General features: G+C 42.5%; 1 protein-coding gene across 3 annotated transcripts; it reads left to right on the plus strand.

Moving 5' to 3' along the window:
- The first annotated feature begins 3,040 nt into the window (after positions 1-3,040).
- On the plus strand, positions 3,041-24,523 carry C2H8orf89 (chromosome 2 C8orf89 homolog). Of its 3 annotated transcripts, none has more exons than XM_030553269.1 (8): positions 3,041-3,265; positions 5,083-5,134; positions 11,871-12,031; positions 13,170-13,326; positions 17,205-17,297; positions 20,896-21,006; positions 22,837-22,901; positions 24,232-24,523. In XM_030553269.1, the coding sequence occupies exons 1-8, from the start codon at positions 3,232-3,234 to the stop codon at positions 24,381-24,383; spliced, it is 825 nt and encodes a 274-aa protein (XP_030409129.1). In that variant the 5' UTR covers positions 3,041-3,231; the 3' UTR covers positions 24,384-24,523. The 3 variants fall into 3 exon arrangements, with proteins under 3 accessions (XP_030409129.1, XP_030409130.1, XP_030409131.1); XM_030553270.1 differs by having other exon boundaries at positions 13,173-13,326; XM_030553271.1 differs by having other exon boundaries at positions 3,235-3,265; positions 11,874-12,031.
- The last annotated feature ends 1,251 nt before the right edge of the window (positions 24,524-25,774 follow it).

Raw genomic sequence — 25,774 nt, forward strand, 5'->3', positions numbered from 1 at the left:
TCCAGGGAGATGATGCTGAGTGGCCTGACGGTGTCTACTACGACGGAAAAAAAGACGGTGGCGTGGAAGAGGTGAACCTCTCAACCACCCTGGAACGTCTGCAGCGGCAACAAATCAAGGAGCTGTGCACTAGCTTCGCCCCATTGTTCTCAGCCACCCCAGGACGGACTGAACGGGCATACCACTCCATTGATACAGGTAATGCTCACCCAATCAGAACCCCACCCTACCAGGTGTCTCCTCATGCCCAAGCTGCTATAGAACGGGAGATCCAGAACATGCTACAGATGGGTATAATCCGCTCATCTACCAGTGCATGGGCATCTCCAGTGGTTCTGGTACCCAAACCAGAGGGGGAAATACGCTTTTGCGTGGACTACCGTAAGCTAAATGCGGTAATTCGTCCGGACAACTATCCAATGCCATGCACTGATGAGCTATTGGAGAAGTTGGGACGTGCCCAGTTCATCTCTACAATAGACTTAACCAAGGGGTACTGGCAAGTACCGCTAGATGAACCTGCCAAGGAGAGGTCCGCATTCGTCACCCATGCGGGGGTGTATGAATTCAATGTCCTTCCTTTCGGCCTTCAAAATGCACCCGCCACCTTCCAGAGGCTGGTAGATGGTCTACTAGCTGGACTGGGAGAATTTGCAGTTGCCTACCTCGATGATGTGGCCATTTTTTCAGACTCCTGGCCCGAACACCTACTACACCTGGAAAAGGTCTTTGAGCGCATCAGGCAGGCAGGACTAACTGTTAAGGCCAAAAAGTGTCAAATAGGCCAAAACAGAGTGACTTACCTGGGGCACCAGGTGGGTCGAGGAACCATAAACCCCCTACAGGCCAAGGTGGATGCTATCCAAAAGTGGCCTGTCCCAAGGTCAAAAAAACAGGTCCAATCCTTCTTAGGCTTGGCCGGATACTACAGGCGATTTGTACCACACAACAGCCAAATCGCTGCCCCATTGACCGACCTGACCAAAAAGACCCAGCCAAATGCCGTTAAGTGCACTGATAAGTGTCAAAAGGCCTTTACCCAGCTTAAGGCGATGCTCATGTCTGACCCTGTGCTCAGGGCCCTGGACTTTGACAAGCCATTCCTAGTAACCACAGATGCATCTGAGCGTGGTATAGGAGCAGTGCTCATGCAGGAAGCAACAGATCACAACTTCCATCCTGTCGTGTTTCTCAGTAAGAAACTGTCTGAGAGGGAAAGTCACTGGTCAGTCAGTGAAAAGGAATGCTATGCCATTGTGTACGCCCTGGAAAAGCTACGCCCATATGTTTGGGGACGGCGGCTCAAACTACAAACTGACCATGCTGCACTAAAGTGGCTTCATACTGCCAAGGGGAACAACAAGAAACTTCTTCGTTGGAGTTTAGCTCTCCAAGATTTTGATTTTGAAATTCAACACATCACAGGAGCTTCTAACAAAGTTGCTGATGCACTCTCCCGTGAGAGTTTCCCAGAATCCAGTAGTTAAAAGTGTTCTTACAATGTAAAAGTCTGTTAGTTATATACTTAGTAGTATATGTAAAGGTGCATGTGTTGTATTAATCTGTTTATTTTCAAGTTCTAGAAGGAAATCGCCGCCAGTGAGCTTCCCCACTGTCTGCAATTTGGGGGGCGTGTCATAAACAGATAACTAAGGGTTAATGTCTCTTTCACCTGGAGCACCTGACCAGAGGACCAATCAGGAAACCGGATTTTTTCAGCTTTGGGTGGAGGGAATTGTGTGTCTGGGGTCTTTGTTTTCTGGCTGCCTGCTTTCTCTGAGCTTTGGAGAAGTAGTTCTGTTTTCTAATCTTCTGTTTCTAAGTGTAAGGACAAAGAGATCAGATAGTAAGTTATATGGTTTCTTTTCTTTGGTATTTGCATGAATATAAGTGCTGGAGTGCTTTGATTTGTATTCTTTTTGAATAAGGCTGTTTATTCAATATTCTTTTAAGAAATTGACCCTGTATTGTATCATCTTAATACAGAGAGACCATTTGTATTTTTTCTTTCTTTTTTATATAAAGCTTTCTTTTAAGACCTGTTGGAGTTTTTCTTTACTTCAGGGAAATTGAGTCTGTACTCACCAGGGAATTGGTGGGAGGAAGAAATCAGGGGAGATCTGTGTGTGTTGAATTTGCTAGCCTGATTTTGCATTTCCTCTGGGTGAAGAGGAAAGTGCTTTTGTTTCCAGGACTGGAAACGGAGAGGAAGAGTCACTCTGTTTGGATTCACAGAGCTTGTGTCTGTGTATCTCTCCAGGAGCACCTGGAGGGGGGAAGGGAAAAAGGATTATTTCCCTTTGTTGTGAGACTCAAGAGATTTGGGTCATGGGGTCCCCAGGGAAGGTTTTTCAGGAGGACCAGAGTGCCCCAAAACACTCTAATTTTTTGGGTGGTGGCAGCAAGTACCAGGTCCAAGCTGGTATTTAAGCTTGGAGGTTTTCATGCTAACCCCCATATTTTGGACGCTAAGGTCCAGATCTGGGAATAAGGTTATGAGGTTATGATACCTGGCAACTAGCCTGGCATTGAGCTGGCTCAGAAATAGCAGAGAACAAAGGTGGGCTTTATGCCACCTTTTCAGTCCCTCCCACATATTACTTCTCATCTACACCAGAGGATTTAGCTCATGATGAGCTCACATGAGTGTCTATTAAATACTACTGTAAATTGGCTTTCAAGAGTTTGAATGTGGTTGCAAACCGTGTTAACCTATTTTAAACAATGTTAGTTTTCCTAACATGCTTGTACTATGGACAGTGCTTCAACTGCAAGAATTTTCTTCGCCCCACTCAACCCCACCTCAGCCACCCCCCAGCCACTTTCTTCCTCTCCACCCAATCCCACACCCCTGTCACTCCCCTCACCTCAGCACCCTGATCCAGCCCCCAGTTCCCCGAATCCCGCCTCCGCCACTGGCTCCGCCCCCTGCCCTTGGCCCCGCGGCAGCCGCTTCTGCCAAGGCCCCGCCCTGCCCGCGGGGCTCCCCCTGTTGCCCGGTAACCAGCCGGGCCGCTTTCTCAGGCGCCAGGCTCGCAGCGTGGTGGGGGCTCCTGGTCTGGTGCCGCGAGTGCCGCCTCGGTGACTCTGTAGCAGGGCGGGGATGCTGCTGCCCGTAGCCGCATCCCGTAGCCGCCAGGGCTCCTCTTTCTCCTGCTTCAGGCGCCGGGCACCTGCCAGCCCCTTCCCCCCGCAGCCGCCCGGGAGCTGAGCCCCGAGGCTAGCGGCGCCATGAGCAGGAACCAGCCCCGCTGGGGGCACCGGGGTACGTGTGCGCTAGCGGGGGAGGGGGTAGGAAGGAAGGGTGTGACTGGGGGGGGCGCGGCCGGGGCTCTCAGCGTACCGCGGTCAGTAACCCCATGAGCACAACGCCGCGCTCAGTTCTAGGGCAGAGACTCCCAAGCGTGCGGGGAAACCTCCGCCCTGAAAGGCTCTTGATTGGGAGAAGCTCACGCTTGACGAAATTGACTTGCTTCCAGTCCCCTCTCAAGCAGCTCTCTAACAAATCAGTCACATTCTGTTTTCTGATCCTTCTTTTACCACCTCTTCTCTGGGAAGCGTGGTTCTTCATCCAGCTCTGCCTGGTCATATGTACTGATATTACTCGTATGGTATTATAAACCACACGCTGCTTCTGTGTTTGCACAACTCGTGACTGCAAAATGCTGTAAACATTTTTATGAAAAACACCGAAAATGTAGCACTAAAATACAGGACTTTACCTCTTATATTGAAAAGTCAGGGTCTATAATGTTTGAGTGTTTTTTATACGATTTCAAAACATCTTGCTCGTTATAATGAGGAAAATTCAAGGAGGATGGAAAACAAAAAGGGGAGGATATAGAATAACTTGTTTCTTTCCTGCACTGATTCTTTCAAAACACCTTCATTTCAAAGGCATGATTAATTGCCTGCAAACGACATTGCATCACACAGTTTGTGAGGCTCTGAGAATATTCAACAGACAGAACCTTGGGACTTTAGCTTTCCAGTTAGTTTAGCTGCGTCAGGGAAATGATGTTCTCATTTCCAGAGTGCTCACAATTTCTAATAGGTTGTTTCCTGTTAGTAAGTTAAGATACTACAGCACGTGCAGACACACAGACACACACTTTGGAAAACTAAGATGCTGCAACATAAATGTTAAATAGTAATGGCCTGTGTTCTGATGCACTGTTACTACTTTTGTAAAGGAGACTGTCATCAAATATTTTAAGCACAGAATTTACATTTTCTGTAGGAACAATTTTTTTAAAAGGAGATTGGCAGGGAGTCCAGTATCAGTTTATTACCAGGGCAGTGATTAGGATGGCAGAACGTATGTGTGTACCAGAACATTAAGCAGAAGAAAATGGGATTGTGAAAAAGACACTTATTTAAACGCAGAAATTGGATAACTAACAAAACTGGTATGCAGTTATGAGTTACTGAAATCTGGACACATAAATCTGTTTTATAAATCTTACCTTTTCAATCTGGGTATATTTTAAAAATAAGTATTTTAAAAATACACTTTCAATAAAATCAGGCCATTTCCTGCTATTGACTTTTAAGCGGAACGCCTTATTGACTTAATGGGGAGTTCTGCTTAAAAATAGTGAGATTTAATCATAAGCTGCTTTGCTCACATGCAATTTATACATTTATATAGAACCTTTCATCGTGAAGGATCCCAAATTGCTTTACAAACTGCATGTAAGAATCACACCAACCACAGCTAAAATACAAACAGCTCAGTGGTGAAACATGACACCTGTTCAGCAGTGTATAGTGATCTACCCAATTTAGAACAGGAATCAAAGAGTACCCAATCCAGTTGAAAATTCAGAGAATTGGCTAGGAAGTTGGAATTTGACCAGGACATTAGGGCTAATACTAACTCCAAGGAAAACAAATCCTATCAATTCATTTATATTAAAGGCTGTGGTAGAGAAAATTGGTGGCAAGGTAATTACAAATTTTTGTTTTAGATTTTTGCTGTAAACAGTAATTAGAGTTTGTTTACCATTTTCTTTTGGTATTATACATAGGAACTTGGTTTTCTTGATTTTAAATATTGTTTTATCATTTTTTGTTTTACAGAATCATATGAAAAAGAAATTAAATACCCAGAGTCGTCATTCCTCTCTGAATGGTAAGTCTGTTAATATGGTATGTGACATAAATGAATACAGTATTCTCACAAAATAAATATTTTTTTAAAAGTAGGGATAATTTTCTTTGTAATTGGATTTACCAATAGCCTACTCTAACTATGCTTTGATACCAGAATAGGTCAAGGAGAATATGGGGAGATTGGTTCATGAAAGGTAGAAATTTGCCTTTTTCTGAACTGATCTGGCTACTGGTTGTGTTACGGAACATTTGTGTGAGACCGCCTTTTATCTTGAAGAAGAGAGAGGTTGTATAAATATTCAGTTGTCATGTACAGTTCTCCTTTCATGGGTAGAAAGGAGAATTGTGTATATCATTTATGTCATATTTGGACTTTAGCTAAATAGAATACAGTGCTATACTGTCTGGTTCTCATTCTTTTCTTGAATGTGAGGTATGGTATGTGTCGTCTCCTACAATTTGCTGTTCCCAAAATGTAGTCATGTAATCCTAAACATTTAGGAGTCTTTTATAGAGATGGCTGGTACCTTCTTGATTTTTGATGGCTCTGTAGCCCAAAGATTATGCTGGTTTTTTTGCTTCAAAATTGCAGAACAAATGTGAATTCAATTAACTATTATTCCTAGGAGTTACAATCCACCAGAAGTATTAGGTCACAGAAAAAAATATATTTTTATGTTTGATATTTTAATATGCTAATGAATTATTTTCATCTGTGTATAACCTTGGGGAGAACTGCATCCCTATCACAATTTTTGGTCGGGACTATACAGAGCGAAAACCTTTTTTGTAATCATTGAAGGCTATGCAAAATCATCTAACTGAAATTTCTTGTGTTTTCTGAAAAATTCTGAAGTTCAAAATGAGTGTGTGGATTTTTTTCCCTTTAAATGTGGCATTTTGTTTGTTTTCGTGCACTCTCTCTCTCTCGCACACACACATCCCTACCCCTAAGCCACTGTGCTCTTGAATCACTGACAACAAAATCTAATTTGAATGAAATAGAATCTATAAAATAAATTCCTTCCAGGATTATCCTGAAAAAATACATGATTGGAAGAACACGTTTATTAAAACATGCAAGAAAATCCTCATGTATGTTGTTGCCTCACCCTCTAGGAAATTTTTTTTGGCGATCTAGTAAGTGATTAGAAAATCACTATTTCTGACACTTCTGACTTAAAATTCCAACCTGCTCACTTCAAGGCTGGTGAGATTGCTTTCAGAAACTGAACTGCCTTAATAATATCTGTTTGCATTCCAGTGGGTGATTCTGTTCCACATCACTAAGAACTTAAAGAATTCCTTGACGTTATGGGTTTTTTAATAGCTTTTCTTTTCATTAACCTAAACAATTTTCCATTAACATACCAGTGTTACATCTGTTTGTTTAATGTCTGAAAGGATGATGTAAAACCACTGTAATGGTTCCTATACTGGTATCACTCCATCTGAGGCCATCCCTTCCAACAGAGGGGCATATTGTTGAGGCAGCGCTACATTATTCCTGGTATCAGAACAGCCCATTGGAGTAATAGAAAACCAGTGTAAAATACAACTAACCACTGTCAATTCTACTTCTAAGTATTGCCGAGTACTGAACGGTTATCCAAAAGGCCTCAAGATCTGAGACTGGATACAAAAGTGTCAAAGCGATCTTTACCACACTTACCCTCCAAGCTGTGCTGAGCACCTGGATCATAGCATTGGGTTTTTGTTGTTTGGTTTTTTAATGTAAACAAATTATTACAGTATCAAACAAAATAATAAAACACAAACTATAGCCTTCGCTTATTAATAGATACCTTTCCTAGCTAAGAACTACTAACTGTGGTATGTAATCTATCATTTAAATCAGACTCTGTACCAGATAACTGGTGTAATGCTCCTTTTAAAAAGCAGCCTTTTTAAAGCCTTTTTAAAAAAGGCTCCAGAAACTATCCTGGTAACTACAGATCAGTAAATCTAACTTCAGTATCAGGCAAATTGGCTGAAATGAGAGTAAAGACCAGAATTACCATCACACAGATAAACATGATATGTTTGAGAGGAGTCAATATGGCTTTTGTAAAGGGAAATTGTGCCTCACCAATTGACTGGAATTCTTTGAAGGAGTCAACAGGTATGTGGACAAGGATGATCCAGTGTACTTGGACTTCAGAAGGCCTTTTGACAAGGTCCCACACCGAAGACTTAAGCAAAGTAAGCAGTCATGGGACAATGTCCTCTCATGGACCAGTAAATGGTTAAAAAGTTAAGAAACAAAGGGTAGGAATAAATGGTCAGTTTTCATAATAAGGAGAATTAAATAGTGGGGTTCCCCAGGGATCTGTACTAGGACCAGTGCTGTTCAACATATTCATAAATGATGTGGAAAAGGGGGTAAATCATGAGGTGGCAAAGTTTTCAGATGATACAAAATTACTCAAGATGTTTACATCCAAAGCTGACTGCAAAGAACTACAATGGGATCTTACAAAACTGAGTGCCTGGGCAACAAAATGGCAGATTAAATTCAATGTTGATAAATGCAAAGTAATGCACACTGGAAAATATAACCCCAACTCTCTATATAAAATGATTGGGTCTAAATTAGTGGTTACCAGTTAAGAAAGAGCTCTTGGAGTCGTCATGGATAGTTCTCTGAAAACATCTGCGCAATGTGCAGTGGCAGTCAAAAAAAGCTAATACTATTAGGAACCTTTAGGAAAGGGATAGATAAGAAGACAGAAAAAGCATATTGGCTCTATATAAATCCGTGGTATGCCCACAGTTTAAATACTGAGTGCAGTTCTGGTTGCCTAATCTAATAGTTGGTTTTTTTTTTTGAGAACTGGAAAAGTACAGAGAAGGGCAATAAACTGATTAGGGGTATGGAACAACTGCCATCCTGCAGCAAAAAAACTTCAGGACCAGACTTCAAAGAGAAACTGCTGAGCTTCAGTTCATCTGCAAATTTGACACCATTAGCTCAGGATTAAACAAAGACTGTGAATGGCTTGCCAGCTACAAAAGCAGTTTCTCCTCCCTTGGTTTTCACACCTCAACTGCTAGAAGAGGGCCTCATCCTCCCTGATTGAACTAACCTCGTTATCTCTAGCTTGCTTCTTGCTTGCATATATGTACCTGCCCCTGGAAATTTCCACTGCATGCATCCGACGAAGTGGGTATTCACCCACGAAAGCTCATGCTCTAATATGTCTGTTAGTCTATAAGGTGCCACAGGACTCTTTGCTGCTTTTACAGATCCAGACTAACACGGCTACCCCTCTAATACTCTGTATTTATCAGCTCCCTCAGTGCTGTTCTTGTCTCTCTTAAGTTCTCTTCTAATGTCACACATTTGTAGTATTCATTTGTGACCCATGGTTTTGTCTTCTTATGATGTTTCCCAAGGATGTCCATTGCTGCCTCATTCATTACAGCATTGAAATTGTTAGTCATTGTTTCTACGTCTTCCTCTAGAGCAAGCGGTGGGGCAAATTTTCCACTGATCATTGCTTGGAATGACTCTGCAATGTTTTGATCTCCGAATCTTTCTAAATCAAACTTGGTTTTGGTGAACTTTGACCTGACGATTTTCCTTAGCTGCAGCCAAAAATTTAGCATTACAAGGTCATGATCACTTCCAATATCAGCACTGGGGAAGCTCCTTGTTTTAGCTCTGTTAATCCCAGAACAAAATTGGTTTTGCACCATGATGTAGTCGATCTGGCTGTGATATAGACCATGAGATGTGTGCCATGTTGATTGTCTGGATGCTTTATGTGCTCCTAATGTGTGTACTATAACCAGATTGTTATAGCTGGCAAACTCCAAAAGTCTCAATCCTCTCTCATTGGTTAACACATTACAGAAAGGACCACAATAATCTCGCCAATCTGCATCAGTACCCACTTTAGCATTCCAATCTCCTTGTACAATCAGGATATCTTTCTTGTGTACCTTATCAATGATGTCTTGGAGATGATTGTAAAAATATTCAATTTTCTCATCAGCATAGTCTGTTGTAGGAGCATAGACTTGTACCACTGTGAGGGATAGCTCAGTGGTTTGAGCATCGGCCTGCTAAACCCAGGGTTCTGAGTCCTTAAGGGGGCCACCTAGGGATCTGGGGCAAAATCAGTACTTGGTCCTGCTAGTAAAGGCAGGAGGCTGGACTGCACCCTTTCAGGGTCCCTTCCAGTTCTATGAGATAGGTATATCTCCATATATTATATTATAAATGGTACTGCCTTTAGGTAGATGGAAGTGAGCCTGGTGGACATTGGGCGGCATCCTAATACTGAATTCTTGATATCTTTATGCACAAGAAATCCTACAGCATTGACATGTTTGTCCTCTCCACTGTAATAGAGTACATGGTCTTTTTCCATTAGTATCACTCCAAAATTCTTCCATTTGACCTTAGAGATTCCTAGGAAGTGCCAGGTATATTGTTCCATTTCATTTATGGTTCTTTCAACCTCCTTATTTGTCTCAATGTCCTTACAGTCCATGTGGCTATAGTGATGTTATCTCTTCCACTGATCCTCTTTGTTGGGGTTACACCAGTAGTATACTTGTCGCATCTATCCTGGTGGGAGAAGGATGGCATGGTCATTACTAACCTTGCTGTGATCAATCTGGGTATGGACATAGTTGACTGGCTCATCATATGGTTCCACTATTCCTTAAATATTGTGTGTACATGTGATGCCGACAGGCCCTAGTCGTCAGCGGGCAGTATCGAATTGGGGACCTCTGGAGCTTAGTGCTGGCTGTTAGCTAAGACTATAGAGCAGACTCATTTTCTCTCTCTCTCTTTAAGTGATCTCAGTGCCTCTAGATGGGACAGAACACCACACCCATGTGGTATGTGGGTTACATTTGCAAATCACACCATGATTATGAGCATCTAGAAGTTTCAGGCTTTCAATAGAGACAAATGGACAAATATCTTGTAAGCAATGTATTTGATGTAGTGAATTTGTCAGGTCTGAAAAGAGAGTTGGTTATAAAGGTTTGAGCTGAGTTTGCTGCCTTTCTAGCACTCATATCTTCTGACAGAATTAAACCTAGATCTTCTCCATAGTTGTGGGAAAAATCTTGTGGGATGGAGCTGGTGTAGTTCTGAGTCCAGGAGAATCATTTATATCCAAGTTATTGCCTCATCGGTAGTGTTCTGTAGGTTCTAACTGATTTGCCAAAAGTTACACAAGATGTCCGTGACATAGCAGCTGAGGTGAAAGTAAGCTGGTACAATCCAGTACATCATACTAGTCAGAAAGCCGGTACACAGCTACCGTACCAGCAGGGCCACTGATGTGGGGGAAGCAAAAGGGGCAGCTCTCCTGGGACCCCATAATTTAAAAGGGCCCAGGGCTCCCAGCAGTGGCTGGAGACCCTGGCCCTTTCAATCGCTGCCAGAGCCTTGAGTGATGCAGGCTGGGCAGCACTGAAGGGATGGCTGGGGGAGTCTGGCCCCAGCCCCGCCCCTTCTTCCCAAGGCCCCGCCCTTTCCAGGGGCCCAGAGCCGCCTCCCCACCTTGCCCAGGACCCTGGCCACCTTGTGTACCAGTAAGTCTGTTAACTTACTTTCATCCCTGCATAGCAGGGAATAAAACCTGGCTCTTCTCAGTCCCTGACCAGCATCCTAACCACTGAACAGTCCTCCTTCTCCTGTATTTTCATATTGTAGCTTGTATTCACTAGCCTCGATGTTCCATTAGCTCTCTGCTGTCATCGTGGTGGGTGGAAGAAAAGCATTTGAATGTTTTCAGATCACAAATCTACTCCCCTTTTTCTTTGACTCATTTTTGGTTGGATGGAGTGAGGATGTGGCCAAATGACCATCCACTTCTGTTCTTGATTGGAATGCAAAGTTACCTTTAGAGGTTTGAATAGGGCAGATAACTTTTTCCTTGGGGTTTTGTAGTGGCTGACATCGCTACCACCACCATAGATGCTGATACGTAGTGGGAGCCAGTGATTTGCAGGATTGTATATTTGTGACCAGAAAAGGTTGTTTTTCACTATTAAAACAAAACTGAACCTGGTTCTTGAGCATTCAGTACACATTACTAAAGCTCTCTCTTAATAAATAAAATACATTTCATATTATTTTTAAAGCCCATGATTCTCAGTCTTTTTGTACTAGGGATCCAAAACCAGATTAGTTTAAGGCAACCCACCCAATCCCACAGTCCTTTGTTGCTACAAAAATTGTGAAATTAGACTGATAGCAAAAACCTCCAGATGGTTTGGAGGTTTTGTGGGGCATGCTGTTGGCATACAAGCTAAAAGGCTAAGGGAAGAGGGGCTGTGGCTGTCTATTGCCTGAGACTGTTTCGCCTTCCGTAATGCACAGCCCTAAACATGGGAGTTTTGCAGCTTCAAGAGGCTTTGGAGCCAGCGAGACAGCCTCTTGAAGTAATATTTTCCTTCTCCTGGAACTGAATGTAGTGTATGGTGAAGAAGAAATGGCTGAGAACCTGAAGCAAGGGTTGGGAATGGAGTAGGATGGAGGCAGGAGTTGGATGGAGAATAAGTGATTCCTTCCGTCTCCTGCTGGGTCCTAGTACCCATGGGATTTTACTGACTTGTTCAGTCAGCAGTCCACTTATGGGTAATTTCCCATGTATTGAGAAGTCCTCATTCAAAGTGTCTGTGTATGTTGGCAACAAGATTTGTAACTTTTGAAAAACATCAGCCACCTTACTCTTTAAACACATATTTGCATCCACGGTATCTTTTTCATTTCATATCTGAAACAGCAGATCACTTTCATCTCAGGCATCAGAAGAACAAAAAATGCCAAGTCTAACGTCTGACCACAAATATCTGAATAATAAAGCCTCTGGAAGATCATTGGGATGTTTTCCCTTTGAAAGTAACTGGAGGAGCGCATTGTTAAAGACAGAAGGGATAAAAGAAGGTAAATGGTTAACTTCAGAAGCTGTCCTTTCCAGTGCTGCAAATGTGTGTTGGGCAGTGGGGGGGGGGGGGGCTTGAACTTCTAGTGCTGCATTTCTCCAAGCTTAATTTTTGGCATTCACAGCCATATAGGGCTCTTTAATTAAGACTTCTACATAATCAGTCTGTTCTATGTGTCTTTTCTTTATAAGGACCTGATCCTTCTCCTTTTAAAGTTAATAGAAATTTGACCATTGATAAAGCTAAGTTTTAGCCACAAGTATTTTTAGTAAAAGTCATGGACAGGTCACGGGCAGTAAACAAAAATTCACGGCTCATAACCTGTCCATGATTTTTACTAAAAATACCTGTGACTAAAACTTGGGGGCGGGGGAGCTGCCTGGGGGCCCCACAGGTACCAGGGGAGGGAGGCCCTGGTGCTGTGGGGAAGGGTGGGTAGCAGCCTGGGATCTCCACTGGTGCTGGGGGAGTGGGCTTGGTAGGACTGATAGGCTCCCTATCTGGCTCCCTGGCTCCATGCTTCCTCCACCCCCGCAGCAGCAGAGTTTGGGTGAGGGAGGGGACAGGGGATTTGGGCAGGGGACTGGGTGAGATGGGTTCTGGACAGCACTTACCTGTAGGTTTGTCGGAAGCAGTGATATCCCTCTCGCTCAGCAGCTGAGTGGAGGCATGGCCAGGCATCTCTGCACGCTGCCTCTGTCTGCAGGCACCACCCCTGCAGCTCCCGTTGGGCAATATGCCTGAACTGCTCCTGAACCAGGCACACTGGCTGGTGCGGAAGTCATGGAAAGTCACAGAATCTGTGACTTCCATAACCTCTGTGACAAGCTCACAGCCTTAACCATTGACTTCAGGAGGAGCAAGATTTGGCCTTTAATTACTAATGTACCTTGCATTTCCTGATATTTCTAAGGGTTTCATATGACCATGAATTGAGTGAGACATGTGGTTTTTGTGAAATGGCCTCACTTTTTTAAAACAAACAACCCAAATGTTTTTTCTCCCAATGATATATCTCTACTGATTTCATATATAGTAAAAGCTTAACAAACTCATCTAATTTATACTCCTTAATGTGTGTTCTAATTATGATCAGATGCTAATATTTTATGTACACTTCTGTGAATATTTACTTTAAGCAGAATACTCTTCAACCTTTGGCTTGAGAGACTGCAAGGAGAGTGCTGCAATACCTAACCTTACTCAGGGAGTCCAGAGCTATCAAGAAAACCCATCTTCTATTCTGCAGATGAAAAAAGGATTTGCATATGGTGCTGCTAAACCATTTCCAACTTGGTATATGTCCATAGTCAATGTTTTCATATAAAAAGTATTTATTTTAGAATATTTTAGGTTTTTAGAATCAAAGTGCACCCTGGGCATATTGCACCTGAAAAGACTTATAAAAGAATCCAAGTATTGGATAGCCTTGTCAAATGAGTATTTGCTGGAGAGAGTGGGAAGCAAAACTTGTAATTTGTTTTCACATCAGCCTTGAGTAATGCAGAAGAATAACTTAAAAAGTATAAACAATTGTAACTCTTCTGCCCGTCTGAGTTGGCAGCAACAAAGGCCAGGTTCAGTTATCTAGGTGTTTCATTTCAATAACGCAATGCAAAACTGCCTTGAGCCCCCACCCAGTGACCTGGGACAATTTCATAACACCCCCCAGGCACCTCTAAGAGGCAATACTTCCCCTCTCGCAAGCACAGAGTCTGAGTGTAGCAAAGTCCTTTTAATAAAGGAAGGAAACAGTGCAGCATTATGTTGGGGAAACACCACAAACAGGATTCATAACACAAACTGTGAGCAAAAGACCCACCCCCAAGTAAGTTTTTGGCAGTGTCTTTTTCCCCTCAGGGTCTTAAGTCCAGCAACCCAAAAATTCCCCAAAGTCCCAAGAATCCAACAACCCAAAAGTCTCTGTCCCTGGTCAGTGCAGCTCCAGAGTTCAAAAGTTTATCTAGAGAGTTTTACCTCCCAGCCTGGGAGGGTGGGGGGTATTAAGGGGCACCTTACATGGTCTGAGGCCGACTGTCCTGCCTCGCTGGGGGGTTCTGTTGCAGCCTTCACCAGCATTCTGCCAGTTGTACCATGAGCTGCTCAAGCTGTCCCTCAAACGGCTCCACTCTGCCAGCCACTCCACTAGCTGTCCCGCAAAACTGCTCCACTTCACTAGCCACTTTGCTCCACCAGCCATCCCCACAAGCCACTCCAACCATCCCACAAACTGCTCTGCCAGCTGCTCAGCAATGTATCTTTAGGCCCACCCACTACTTAAAATAGCACTCAGGGCTAGGCTACACTGGAGAATTACAGCATTGGTGGTGGTTTTACAGTGCTGTAACTTACTCCCCATCCACACTGGCAAGGCACATACAGTGCTGTATCTCCCTGGCTACAGCGTTGGTTGTACTCCACCTCGACAAGGGGAATAAAGAGAACAGCGCTGGTGCTGCAGTGCTGGAGTGCCAGTGTAAACAGTGATTAATCTTACTACACCGTAACTGACCTCTGGAATTTTCCCATAATGCTTTTAAGTAAAGATAACACTCTTCGTTTTGTTGTGATGCTTCTCTTCGTTTTGTTGTGAACTTGGGGCTCTCAGAGCTGTTTATCTAAAAAAAAAACAAAAACCAAACACAGCTACTGTTTGCTCAAGCAGAGGCAGGCAGGGGGATGAATGTCCACAGCTACTGTTTGCTTGAGGACAGAAGCAGAACGGCTTGCAAGGAGGGGGGTCGGTTTCAGAGTAGTTGCTTATCTGGTCTGTGAGGGAAAAAAACAAAAGGCTATTTGCCTTTAGTAAATGAGAGATGAATGGAGGAAGGGATCGGAACTTGCAAGGCAGGGAGCTGACACACAGTGTCAGCTCCAAAAATCCACTCTCTCTCTCTCCCCCATGCTCCCTGTCACACTCCACCGCACCCCCTCTATTGAAAAGCACGTTGCAGCCACTTGAACACTGGGATAGCTGCCCATAATGCACCACTCATAACACCGCTGCAAATGTGGCCACACTGCATCGCTTTCCCTATAAGCTGTACAAAGACAGCTTTAACTCCCAGCACTGTACAGCTGTAAGTGTAGCCAAACCCTCAGTGATTTCAGCTTGTAGTAGGGGAGCCTTGGTGCTGGTGTACCATTGGCCCAAAATGAATTCAGCTCAAGGGCCTGTAGCTAGACTCCTAATGGAATCAAAATTAGCTCTGATATTCCACAAGGGAGAGAGAAGGCAGTGCAGTTGGTGTTTCAGGTCCTCAAAAGGAGCCATACCACCAGACACAAATACCTATCTCCAACCTCCCTCTCTCTCAATTTACTGGCTTTTGGAACCCATGTCTCTTGTCTAGCAAGTGCTATTTAGTTGATGGCAAGTCCCTCTGTCATAAAACAGTTCCACTGTCCTTGATTCACATAATCAGGGTAACAACACTTTATTCTTCCTGCCTCAATAACAGAGAAACTGGGGATCCCACAGCAGCCAAAGTGACCATTTGGGCAGGCAGTCCCTCATGTTAGGCAGGGTGGGTGTGCCCATGCAAATGAGATCAGCTCCTGAAGTCCTTTTCCATGGCTCACCACCAGATGTCAGGGTAGAGCTCATCCTGACTGCTTTCACAATTCTAATGATGTACTTCTGTTGAGTCAATGCAGCAATAAAGCAGATTGTCTTATGTCCAAATCCAGAGTAGGTTCCAAGGCACATCCCATATATACTATTAATTCACTGACACTCAAAGTTGATATTAATTCTGTAACATGGCACAGTATCAGACTTGAAGCCATTGCTAGAGGGCAATCAGCAGTTTTTTCACCTTACCAAAATCACAAGAAATAAAGCTGTCCTCCTAGTAAATTCCAAGCGTAGCTGTGAAGAGCAGTGATGCTTCTGCATTCTGCTAAATAGAAGATTTCTTCAATAGAAAAGAAGTTAATCCTTTTGATTGGAAAAAGAGGGTCCACATCTGGAAATATGTAGATCTCTTGCTGTTCTTATAGAAAGTACCTTTCTAGACACATTTCTGAAATAATTCTATCCTTATATCTTGGATCTAGCCCTCTAGAACTAATCTGTGTGTTAGTCAAATAGTAAGTTAGTCCATACCTCCTACAGGCATCAGGAATGCCTTTTAGATACAGAGAACATCTACTGTGTTAGCAGTGACCAGATGTTCAATAGTCGTTGTATAAGAAAAACTATGAGGATTATTACCTTGAAGTTAATTTTCCAAAATTTCAAGCTTCCTTCTCAGCATTTTGCTTTGTCTCACAGTGTTCTTACTAAGAAGCTATTGTCTGTGCTCCTCTTTGTATCTAATAATTTACATCTGTTTGCTTCAGTTGGGATGCCATGCTTCCCACACAGGTGTCCACTGAACTAAGCAGGGGAGTAACTTTTCTCAACAAATATGTTTCTCTTCACTCCCTTCCCTGTCTCTCGTCCCTTGGTCCCTCCCCATATAAAAGATGTGAGGGGGACAAGTCCCCTCCTTGTAATTACACCAGTGCTATCCACAGAGTAGCTTTGTCTGGGACTTTTTTCTTATGGTCTTCAGTATGGTTTACAGACTGCTGCCATGTGTGGATAAGCTGTCTATCTGGAGTCACTTCTGGACATAAGTAAATATGATGGGTAAACAATAGCAATAATAGCATGTGGCACTTAGTTTTCAACATACTAAGTCCCTAAAAATATGCTGTTTTCAGCTCAGTTCAGTATATGTAATATTCTGCTAACATTAGCATGTATTGCACTTCATATCTTTGTTACAAATTGCTCATGCCAGTGAATCTTTTCCGAATCATTGTTCTTGATAATGATAAAGCAAACAATAATTAATTACAAAGTAATATAATCTGTACTCAGTAAAAAGGGTGGCCTTTCATACATGCATTCTTACTCCTTAAAACAGTTTGCCAGAAATTCACCCATTTTTGAATTTTTGTTGGACTATCTCTCCTAACATACTGCAGCTGGAATTTAGTCATAATTATTCTATGATTTTATAATAAAAAACACTACTTAAAGGATTCTTATTTCAGATACATGTCATCTCGCAATGTTAATGATCTTTGCTCTGGGATGGTATTCAATGAAGCATGTTATACAATGGATTATTATTTTAATACAGACTTCTATCATCTGTTTAAACTTGTTCAAATGTTTTTAGCTCTTATAGTGAAGATGAGCATCATTTTGTGCCAACTTCATACATACTTCCACAGACATCACAGTACTTAGGATATGAGTTTTGCAAAAACAGGTAAGTCTCCATTTAAATTATTATGTATCATTCTTCCCTGAAAAGTTAACGAAAGATTTTAAGTTACTGAATATGCAAAGAGATCTTCGTAGTGTGGTTCTTAAACTGTTGCTCCTTTTTAACTGCTTTTTTCCAGTATGTATGCAGTGTTGTTGTAGCCGTGTTGGTCCCAGGATATTAGAGAGACAAGGTGAGTGAGGTAATTTTTTTTTAATTGGACCAACTTCTGTTGGCGAGAGAGACAAGCTTTCGAGTTTACACAGATCTGAAGAAGAGCTCTGTATAAGCTCAAAAGCTTGTCTCACCAACAGAAGTTGGTCCAATAAAAGATATTACCTCACCCACCTTGTCTCCCTTCCTCCAATATGAAATTTTGCCACCTCTTATTTCTGTGATTGAGATACTGGATTAGGGGCTTCTTCTGGAGATGATGGAGACTAATTGCTCCAGCTTTCAAGCACAAATTAATTAATGAATACTAATAAGTAAAACTTGTGTTTTCCATAACACCAAACAAAATCATTTTGCTGTAGCAGTACATTCTCTCTGCCGTTGCAGTATTCTAGAATTTGAATTCTTAGACTTTCAGTTTATAGTGCAATATTGCTTGTGAGGGACAAATATTTTAATTTAGGAAGACAGCCAAGTGGGTCTCAGATAATATAACTAATTTTACCCTATTCCTTGTGATTCTGGACCCATGTTGCAATTTGAAAGAACCAGGTCTGTGTACTTTTTATGAATTTTACTAAAAAGAATAAGCAAGCACATATTTAGATTAAACAAATATATCGATAAGGCTAAAACTACTATAACTTTATTAAACTAAGTATGAAACAATATAATAATCAATTAAGATCACAATTGAGATTAAATCAGTAGATCAATGAGTTAACAGTGACATTAGTTTACATATTTAGTGTAGTTATAGCTATGTCAGTCTCAGGATATTAGAGATACAAGGTGGGTGAGGTAATATCTTTTATTGAACCAACTTCTGTTGGTGAGAGAAAAGAGCTCTGTGTGCCTTGAAAGCTTCTCTCACCAACAGAAGTTAGTCCAATACAAAATATTACTTCATCCACCTTTTCTCTCTAAATAGTTTAGATTATCATTTATCCAATCATCAAATTAATAAGCAGGTAATCAAATTATATCATGAGGTTGACCTAAGGAAAAATTGCTTTTATTTAACCAAGAGACTGAAGGAGGTGGTAGTTGTCCTTTAATTTAACAACCCCAACTGAGGGATCCTGTCTTGATTGTGAGATCAATTGTCAACCAAATGTAGGATGTGACTGTTGGTTTTGAGTTTAGATAATGACTGAGGGAGATTCAGTGGGGTAGCCAGCATGGGATATTTGGGTGGGCCCCGACTTTGAGTGGGCAGGCAATTATGGAAGGAAATAGGTTAGGAGGGCAGGAGGAATGCAGGTCCACTTCCTCCTGCAGCCAGCCTTACGGGGACGATGGACGGACCCTCTGGTCAGGTGTTCCTCGGGTGCGTGGGCAACACCCAGCTCCTGGAGGAGACACTGTTTTTCAGCTCACACAGCTCCCGACTCTCTTCCAGGTCCCACTACCCCACACCGGGCCTGGCTCCCCCAGGTGGCAGGTCTACCTTTTTTAAAAATCTCCTCTATTGATGCTGGCTGCCCACTCACTCATCCTCCTCCCAGTGGTGGATTAGCCACTGGGCCAACCTAGGGCCCAGGAAAATGGGTGCTTCCACACCCCTACCTTCTCGGCCTGCCCAATGCTTCTGCTGTGGAGCAGGGTGGGAGCTTGCTCCACTCCACCGCGCCACCAGCACTCCAGCCTCGGATCAGGGTCCGGATGTAGGGGCCTGCACCGCTATGTCCACCTGCCTGGCGCTCCAGCCAGGGCACTGGTTGCCCTGCTCCACCTGCCCATTCCTGGCAGGAGCACCAGGCAGGCAGAGTAGAGCAAGCCCCAGTGCCCCAACTCCGTTCCCTTGCAGGAGCACCAGGCAGGCAGAGTGGAGCAGCGCAAGAGCTGGGGCCAGAGCAGAGCCAGGGCTTGGGGGTGGGCCTGGATGCTAAGTGGGTTGTCCACAGCTCACCCAGGCCCACCCGTAGCTATGCTCCTGGGGAGATTACACGGAAAGATAAACTGCACTCATCTAGTTTTAAGGACGTACAGAGATCAAATTTCTTTGTCCACAACTTCAGTGCTACTCTGCTTCCTCCTTAAAACTTTCTGTTGCTATGATAGCTGCTATTCTACTCTCTTACTCCTTTCCCACTTCACACAAATACCACAGAACAGAGGTGTTTACTGAATCAGGCTCAAATAGCAGCCCTGTATAACAGAGACATCACCAATTCAGATGACAGACTTGAGGTTTGCCTTTCAGGTTTCAGATCTGACACATTCACACCCTAATAGAATAAGGAGGCACCCCTCCCTTAAGACAAAACCTAAAAAAAGAATTGGAACTTTGCTTTGTGGTCTTGGGATCTCAGTTGCTGCAGTTACTAGAACCAGGCAATGTAGTAGCTTGGTCTGAGCTTTTGGCACCACGTGAGGGGGTCTTGGATAGTAGTAGGCTGGTCATATTAGCATAGCCAACAACATGAGTCTTCTCCTCCTTTTACCCTGGGTTGTTTGCCCAAGGGGAATGAGAGGGCCACTTAGCTTCAGATTGTTGGTGGATCGAAAGAGCACATTCTCTTCTCCAGTCTTGACCTTGATGAGGCAGTTCCCACTTACTCTTCCTCAAGGACCACCTTCATAGCTTGGGGACTAATTCGATGGTCCTTCTACTTGGATACATCCAGCATGGCCCAATCCTCTCACGTGGGTGGGCTTCAATCTGAAATCACTATGGAAAGTCCCATTCAGGGATGACCATTGTCTGGACAGAGCTGCTTTTACATCTTAGAAATATAAATTCCATTTTAGATCAGATAACTGAAGTGTCCCCAGACCTAACTTGTATATGAGCTCCCCCTCTCGCAGATTTTCCCATCTTACTTAAATAAGGGGCAGCAGGGAAAGGAGCAGAATGCTGGCACCTCCTCTGGCAGCTGTACCATCCCCAGCCGTGCCCATCCAGCCCTGTCCTCTGGCAGGGCTGCTGCTGTTCAGATAGAGCCAGAGGATGGAGATGCACTGCCGTGGAAGGGCAGGGGGTGGGGCTGGGGGCAGTAGAACCGCACTGACCAGCGGCTCCATGTTCTGCTCCTCTCCTGAAGTCTCTGGCACAGCAGGAGGAGATAGAACACCCCCAACCCCCCGGTAACATGGGATGGATCATGGGGAGGGGACTGGGAGAGAGTGGGGGCCCTGGGCTGGGGATAGGGTGGGGAGGAGTCAAATGGAAGGTCACATGGAAAGGTCATGTGCCCCCTCCTTAGCTGGTGCTCTCCTAGTTCTTCATCTGCCGCCACAAAAGGATGCACCCCCCATTTGGGAACTATTGTTTACAGTGTAGGATCACAGTAGGGCTAGGAGTGATGGGGAAATAACTGGTGAAAATCAATATTACCAGCAGAGCCTTTCTCACAATATCAATTGAAATAGAAATCCTCCCCTTCTTAATCACTTTTTGAAAGATGACTGCTTCCTTCTGCAGGGGAGACGTACCTGTGGTGGATCTGCAGAAGAGAGGACTAGATTTTTGGAACCCAAGTCCACTGAAGATGCCAGCCATTCATGATGGAGGTGGAGAGATAGGAGCTTTGAGGTAAGGAATTTTTAGTGGAGATGGGGGAAATGTAACCCCAGTTCCCTTATGAAAAGAAACACATGATACGGCATATCTACAGGAAAGGGGGAATCAGGGAAAAGAGAAACAGAAGGACAGTGGTTTAAGCATTACTGTGAAAAGAACTTTTTTTGCTTGTGTAAGCTGCATCTCCACTTGGAGAGTTGCCAGCATAGTTCTATTGGTGTGTCTTTACCAGCAAATCCTTTAAGTCTAGACAGGGCCTGAAATGGCAGAGCACTGGAGAGAGTCATATGTGGAAAAGAATCTATACAAAAGGTAAATGGGGGGGGGATGTTGGTGGAAAAGATCAGACTGTTCTGTGCTCCTCAGGCAAAAAGGTTAGTATATATGCACTTGTGTTACTTTCTAGTGACTTGTTTGAAAAATATTGGGCAGAAAACTGGATGCTCTATCATCTTTGTGTTCAACATTTTACTTATTGTAATTAATAACATTGAGGCCATTATAGTCTGGTGAAATAAAATTCCAGAATGGGAAAAAGTTAAAAAGGCCACAAATGTGGTTACTACTTTAAAATTAGATGGAACATATTCAGGTAAGTACCAGATTAGGATGGTTTCATATTCACTAGACCAGGGGTTCCTAAACTTGTTCCGCTGCTTATGCAGGGAAAGCCCCTGGCGGGCTAGGCCAGTTTGTTTACCTGTCGTGTCCACAGGTTCGGCTGATTGCGGCTCCTAGTGGCCGCGGTTCACTGCTCCAGGTGAATGGGAGTGGCACAGGCCAAGGGACGTATTGGCTGCCGCTTCCAGCAGCTCCCATTGGCCTGGAGCAGTGAACCGTGGCCACTGGGAGCTGCGATCGGCTGAACCTGTGGACGCGGCAGGTAAACAAACCAGCCTGGCCCGCCAGGGGCTTTCCCTGCACAAGCGGCGGAACAAGTTTGGGAACCACTGCTCTAGACCTAAATGTCAAGGGATATATCCTAGCCCTCTGCTCAATCCCTTTGTGCCATTCTGGATAGTATAAGGGGGATGAAGAGCTGTTCTAAGAGAACAGCTGCAAACTCCTGTGGTGTAGGGGGAATCACTGGTGACATAAAGAAAATATCTATTATATATCTAACAAAAAATGTTCTTTATAGTTACTTCTGGAGATGGACTGGTTTGACGTACCACCTCCTGACCCAAAAGTACTGTCTGCAAAAAAGAGCCAGAACAGGTGGTTACTAATCCTTCCCATTCCATTCAATGAGATTTAGGAGGTTTTTTCCTTTGCTGTTCTTTATTGTCTATAGTTGTAGCAATTGATTTGATAGTCTCTGCCTCTGAGTCTTTCAAATTTTGCTGATTGTGGGTACTTTGAAAGGCTCAGTGGCAGAGACTATCAAAGTACCTACAATCCCTAACAAGCCCTAATTTGTCTATAAATAGAGTACTGGGCTAGAAAATAGCAGATCTGGGTTCTGTTCCCAGCTCTACCACTGATAAACTTGCCCTATGCCACAAAGCATAATTTCTGTGCCTCAGTTTACCCATCAGCATGAGGATAAAAGGCATATCAGTATTAAGGAATTAATATTTGTAAAGCTCATTTAGGCAATTGGATGGAAAGGGCTATGGAAATATAAAATAATTATAGAATTCAAAGAATACTTTCAACCTCTCATCAACAAAACAGTTTTTCTCAACTCCGTTGGATCTTTGGGAACATCATTAGGAAATACACTAATGACTTTCCATACAGTGAATAAATCTAACCATTTTTTTATTTGTGCTCTCTATAAAGTGGGTGTTTTTTATTCAGATATATTAATTCCAAGACTTTTCACTGTGACATCTATAGATCCAAGAAGAATAACCACATTTCCAGCATATGTTCACTTTCAGCGGGACCCAGATGCAAGTTCGGTAAGAAATGTATAATACATGTACAGTTTTAGTGTTCAGCTCTTGTCAGATGCTGTTAGAATTGAGGAGTTGTAGAAGGGGCAACTCTAAGGGCTTGTCTACATAGACAGTTAGTTTATGGCAACTGAGCTGTGAATTTACCCCACCCTAGTCTGCTACATACTAACTCCCTTTGTGGTCTCTGCTGACACGCATTAACAGTTTGTTAACGAGCTTTGATCTAGTCCTCTTTGAAAGAGGATTACATCCCCAGCTTGTCACAAACTCATTGTTGCTGTAGACAAGCCCTAACTTGTCAATGCTTTACAATATAGTTGTCTTGTGCCATATTAGTCTGTATCCGCAAAAACAGTGAGGAATCCAGTGGCACCTTAAAGACTAACAGATTTATTTGGGCACAAACTTTCGTGAATTAAAAAAACCTCACTTCTTTGGGGGGGGGTTTACCCACGAAAGCTTATGCCCAAATAAATCTGTTAGTCCTAAAGATGCCATTGGACTCCTTGTTGTTCTTTTGAAAACTTCTTCGTGATAAAACTTCTTGAAATGCTAGTGATTACATATATTTATTGACGGGATAATGTTTACAGTGAAGTGTATGAAGAAATAACATCTTTTGCAGGCGGTTAAAAACGAGAAAAGCTGGGTTTGGATAATTGTAAAAGACACTTACTTTGAGTATACTGTCATCACCTCTTAAGAATTATTCCTGTTCTAAGATGACAGAAGAGTCACATGAATAGATGTTTCTTGGTTTTTCTGTGGATTTGATTTTCTTTTTCTTTTTTTTGGCTCAGAATTTCCATTTGTCAGTTCAGTTCCATGAATACTTGTCTGTATGGAAAGAGTACTGTAACACAACAGATATTAAAAGCCCCTTATGTAAAAATATTTCTACATGTGGTGGTAGATGAGCTAAAAAGCAATGTGAAAAGAAGTAGGAGAAAATGAATAATAGTGGGACTGAAAACTAGACAGAGATCTGTTTTTTTTAATAATTTGCCAAAAATATGAGAGTTAAAAATGTCAGTATCATACATGTTTTTGGCAACTTTTGTTTGTCCACTGCCCCTTTCAGTGTGGATTTGACTGTTGAGATGTTCACCATTTAAAAACACATATACTATCAAGATTTGCTTTCTAGAATCCTACATCCCTAGGGAGAGGTTTTAACTTGAAAGTGAAATGCCAAATTTTAGGGTTAGACTACTGATTCATTAAACACAAACCAACCTTTCAAGTAACTCTGCTGAAGACATATTTCTTATTAAAGGTACTTAAGACCTACCTGATTTAGTTCTGTAGAATCAGTGGTTTTTTCCCACCTTAGGTCATCACCATTTCACAGATCCTTTTGCTGGAGCTCCACCCGAATACATACAGAGACTCTCTGAAATAAAATCATTTCAGTGTGAAACTATACGTCAAGAGAAAAACAAAAAATTGAAAAGGGGCAAGAAAGAAGAAACATGGACAAGCTGATAGGCAAGAAACAAGGTCTTGTGTACACTATTTTGTGAGCTTAGATGGTTTTGCCCACTGAAATACAAAAACTTTGCTTTTAAATATTGTCTGATGCTAAATAATGATTTACCTGAAAACCTGTTTAATGTAAATAAACTGTAAATACCAAATCTTGTGATATATTTAATAAATATTTTATATATTTATACAGAGCAGCGTGCAGTGTTTTCATTAAAAAGTCATAACTTGAGTCTTAAAGATACGGATTACAGTTTGTATAATGTAGACTTGAAATATTAATCTTTAAATGAGAAGCAGACCTTTGATTGTTTTAACTCTGCCACTAAAAACCAGCTACGTGTACACATGAAAAATAGACTTCTATGGTGGAAACTATAGTATGTTTCATCTTTAATAAGTTTACTTCTGTACTAGATAAAAGGGTAATTGTATATATTTTTAATGATCTTATCTCATTTTGAAGTTTAATATATGCAATTACTGTTCAATTAATAAAGAGCATATTTGGTTTTGGTCACTTTACTAAAGATGCAATATCTGTATGCAGATTTGTTTACAGGTCTGCTTTTCATCGAGTCTTGCTTCAGAGTTTGTAGTAGACCAAAGAAACATGTTTCCCATAAACACGCTAAAATTAAGCAGGAAGAAAAATTTCCACTAGTGGCATAGTTACTCCCATATAAAATCCACTATTTGTATATCATCAATAAACTTTGGGCCCAGAGCTTCCTCCCTTACATAAAACTTGCCTCTACTGATCTGGCACTGAGGAGATTCAGGGGGGATGGGGAAATCCTTCTTCCACAGTGTGTTCCCTCCTCCTACCCAAACCTTTGGCAGCTCCTCTGAGGGACTGCCTTCAGAATTGTGGGAGATAGGCAAGAGGAGAGAGAGAGGTTTCCCTGGATTTTCTCCTTCTCCCATCCCATCCCAAACATTCTGGGGAAACCAACATAAATTTTGTTTATATATTAATTTGTGATTGCGTCATACCATCAGAGGGCAGGGTATGTTTTGGAGAGTTAGAAGTAGGGAAGTCAGTGGAATCATGGCTCCCGCAAGAGCTGTACTGTCCAGGGGTCGTCTTCTCTGGATCCACTATGATAGAACCCCAAAACCACTTCTGAATAGAATGAGCAAATTCTGTATTCATGATGGAAGAATTCCTAGTAACTGCAGCTTGAAAGCTCAGTAGTCTCCTCCACATGGTTTATTGCTGCTTAGAGGAAATGAAATCCTTAACTGCCACAAACTACTTTAGGCCAACATTATTTTAAAAATGTGCCGCTAATTTTCTGCAAGTAATTAGAAAAACTTCCTGCTAGGCAAAGAGTAGTGCACAAGCAATGTCTAATGTTCTTTAAAATCCATTAATAAAGGCTGGTGAA

This window comes from Gopherus evgoodei, chromosome 2, assembly GCF_007399415.2.
Source record: "Gopherus evgoodei ecotype Sinaloan lineage chromosome 2, rGopEvg1_v1.p, whole genome shotgun sequence".
Classification (NCBI taxonomy): Eukaryota; Metazoa; Chordata; order Testudines; family Testudinidae; genus Gopherus; species Gopherus evgoodei.

Bases quoted from the DNA above. Each gene is read 5' to 3' on its own strand.
- C2H8orf89 (XM_030553269.1), top strand. From the start codon at position 3,232: ATGAGCAGGAACCAGCCCCGCTGGGGGCACCGGG. The intron at 17,298-20,895 runs GTAAGTCTCCAT...TTCCTTCTGCAG, and splicing joins TATGAGTTTTGCAAAAACAG to GGGAGACGTACCTGTGGTGG. The intron at 21,007-22,836 runs GTAAGGAATTTT...TGACATCTATAG, and splicing joins GGAGAGATAGGAGCTTTGAG to ATCCAAGAAGAATAACCACA.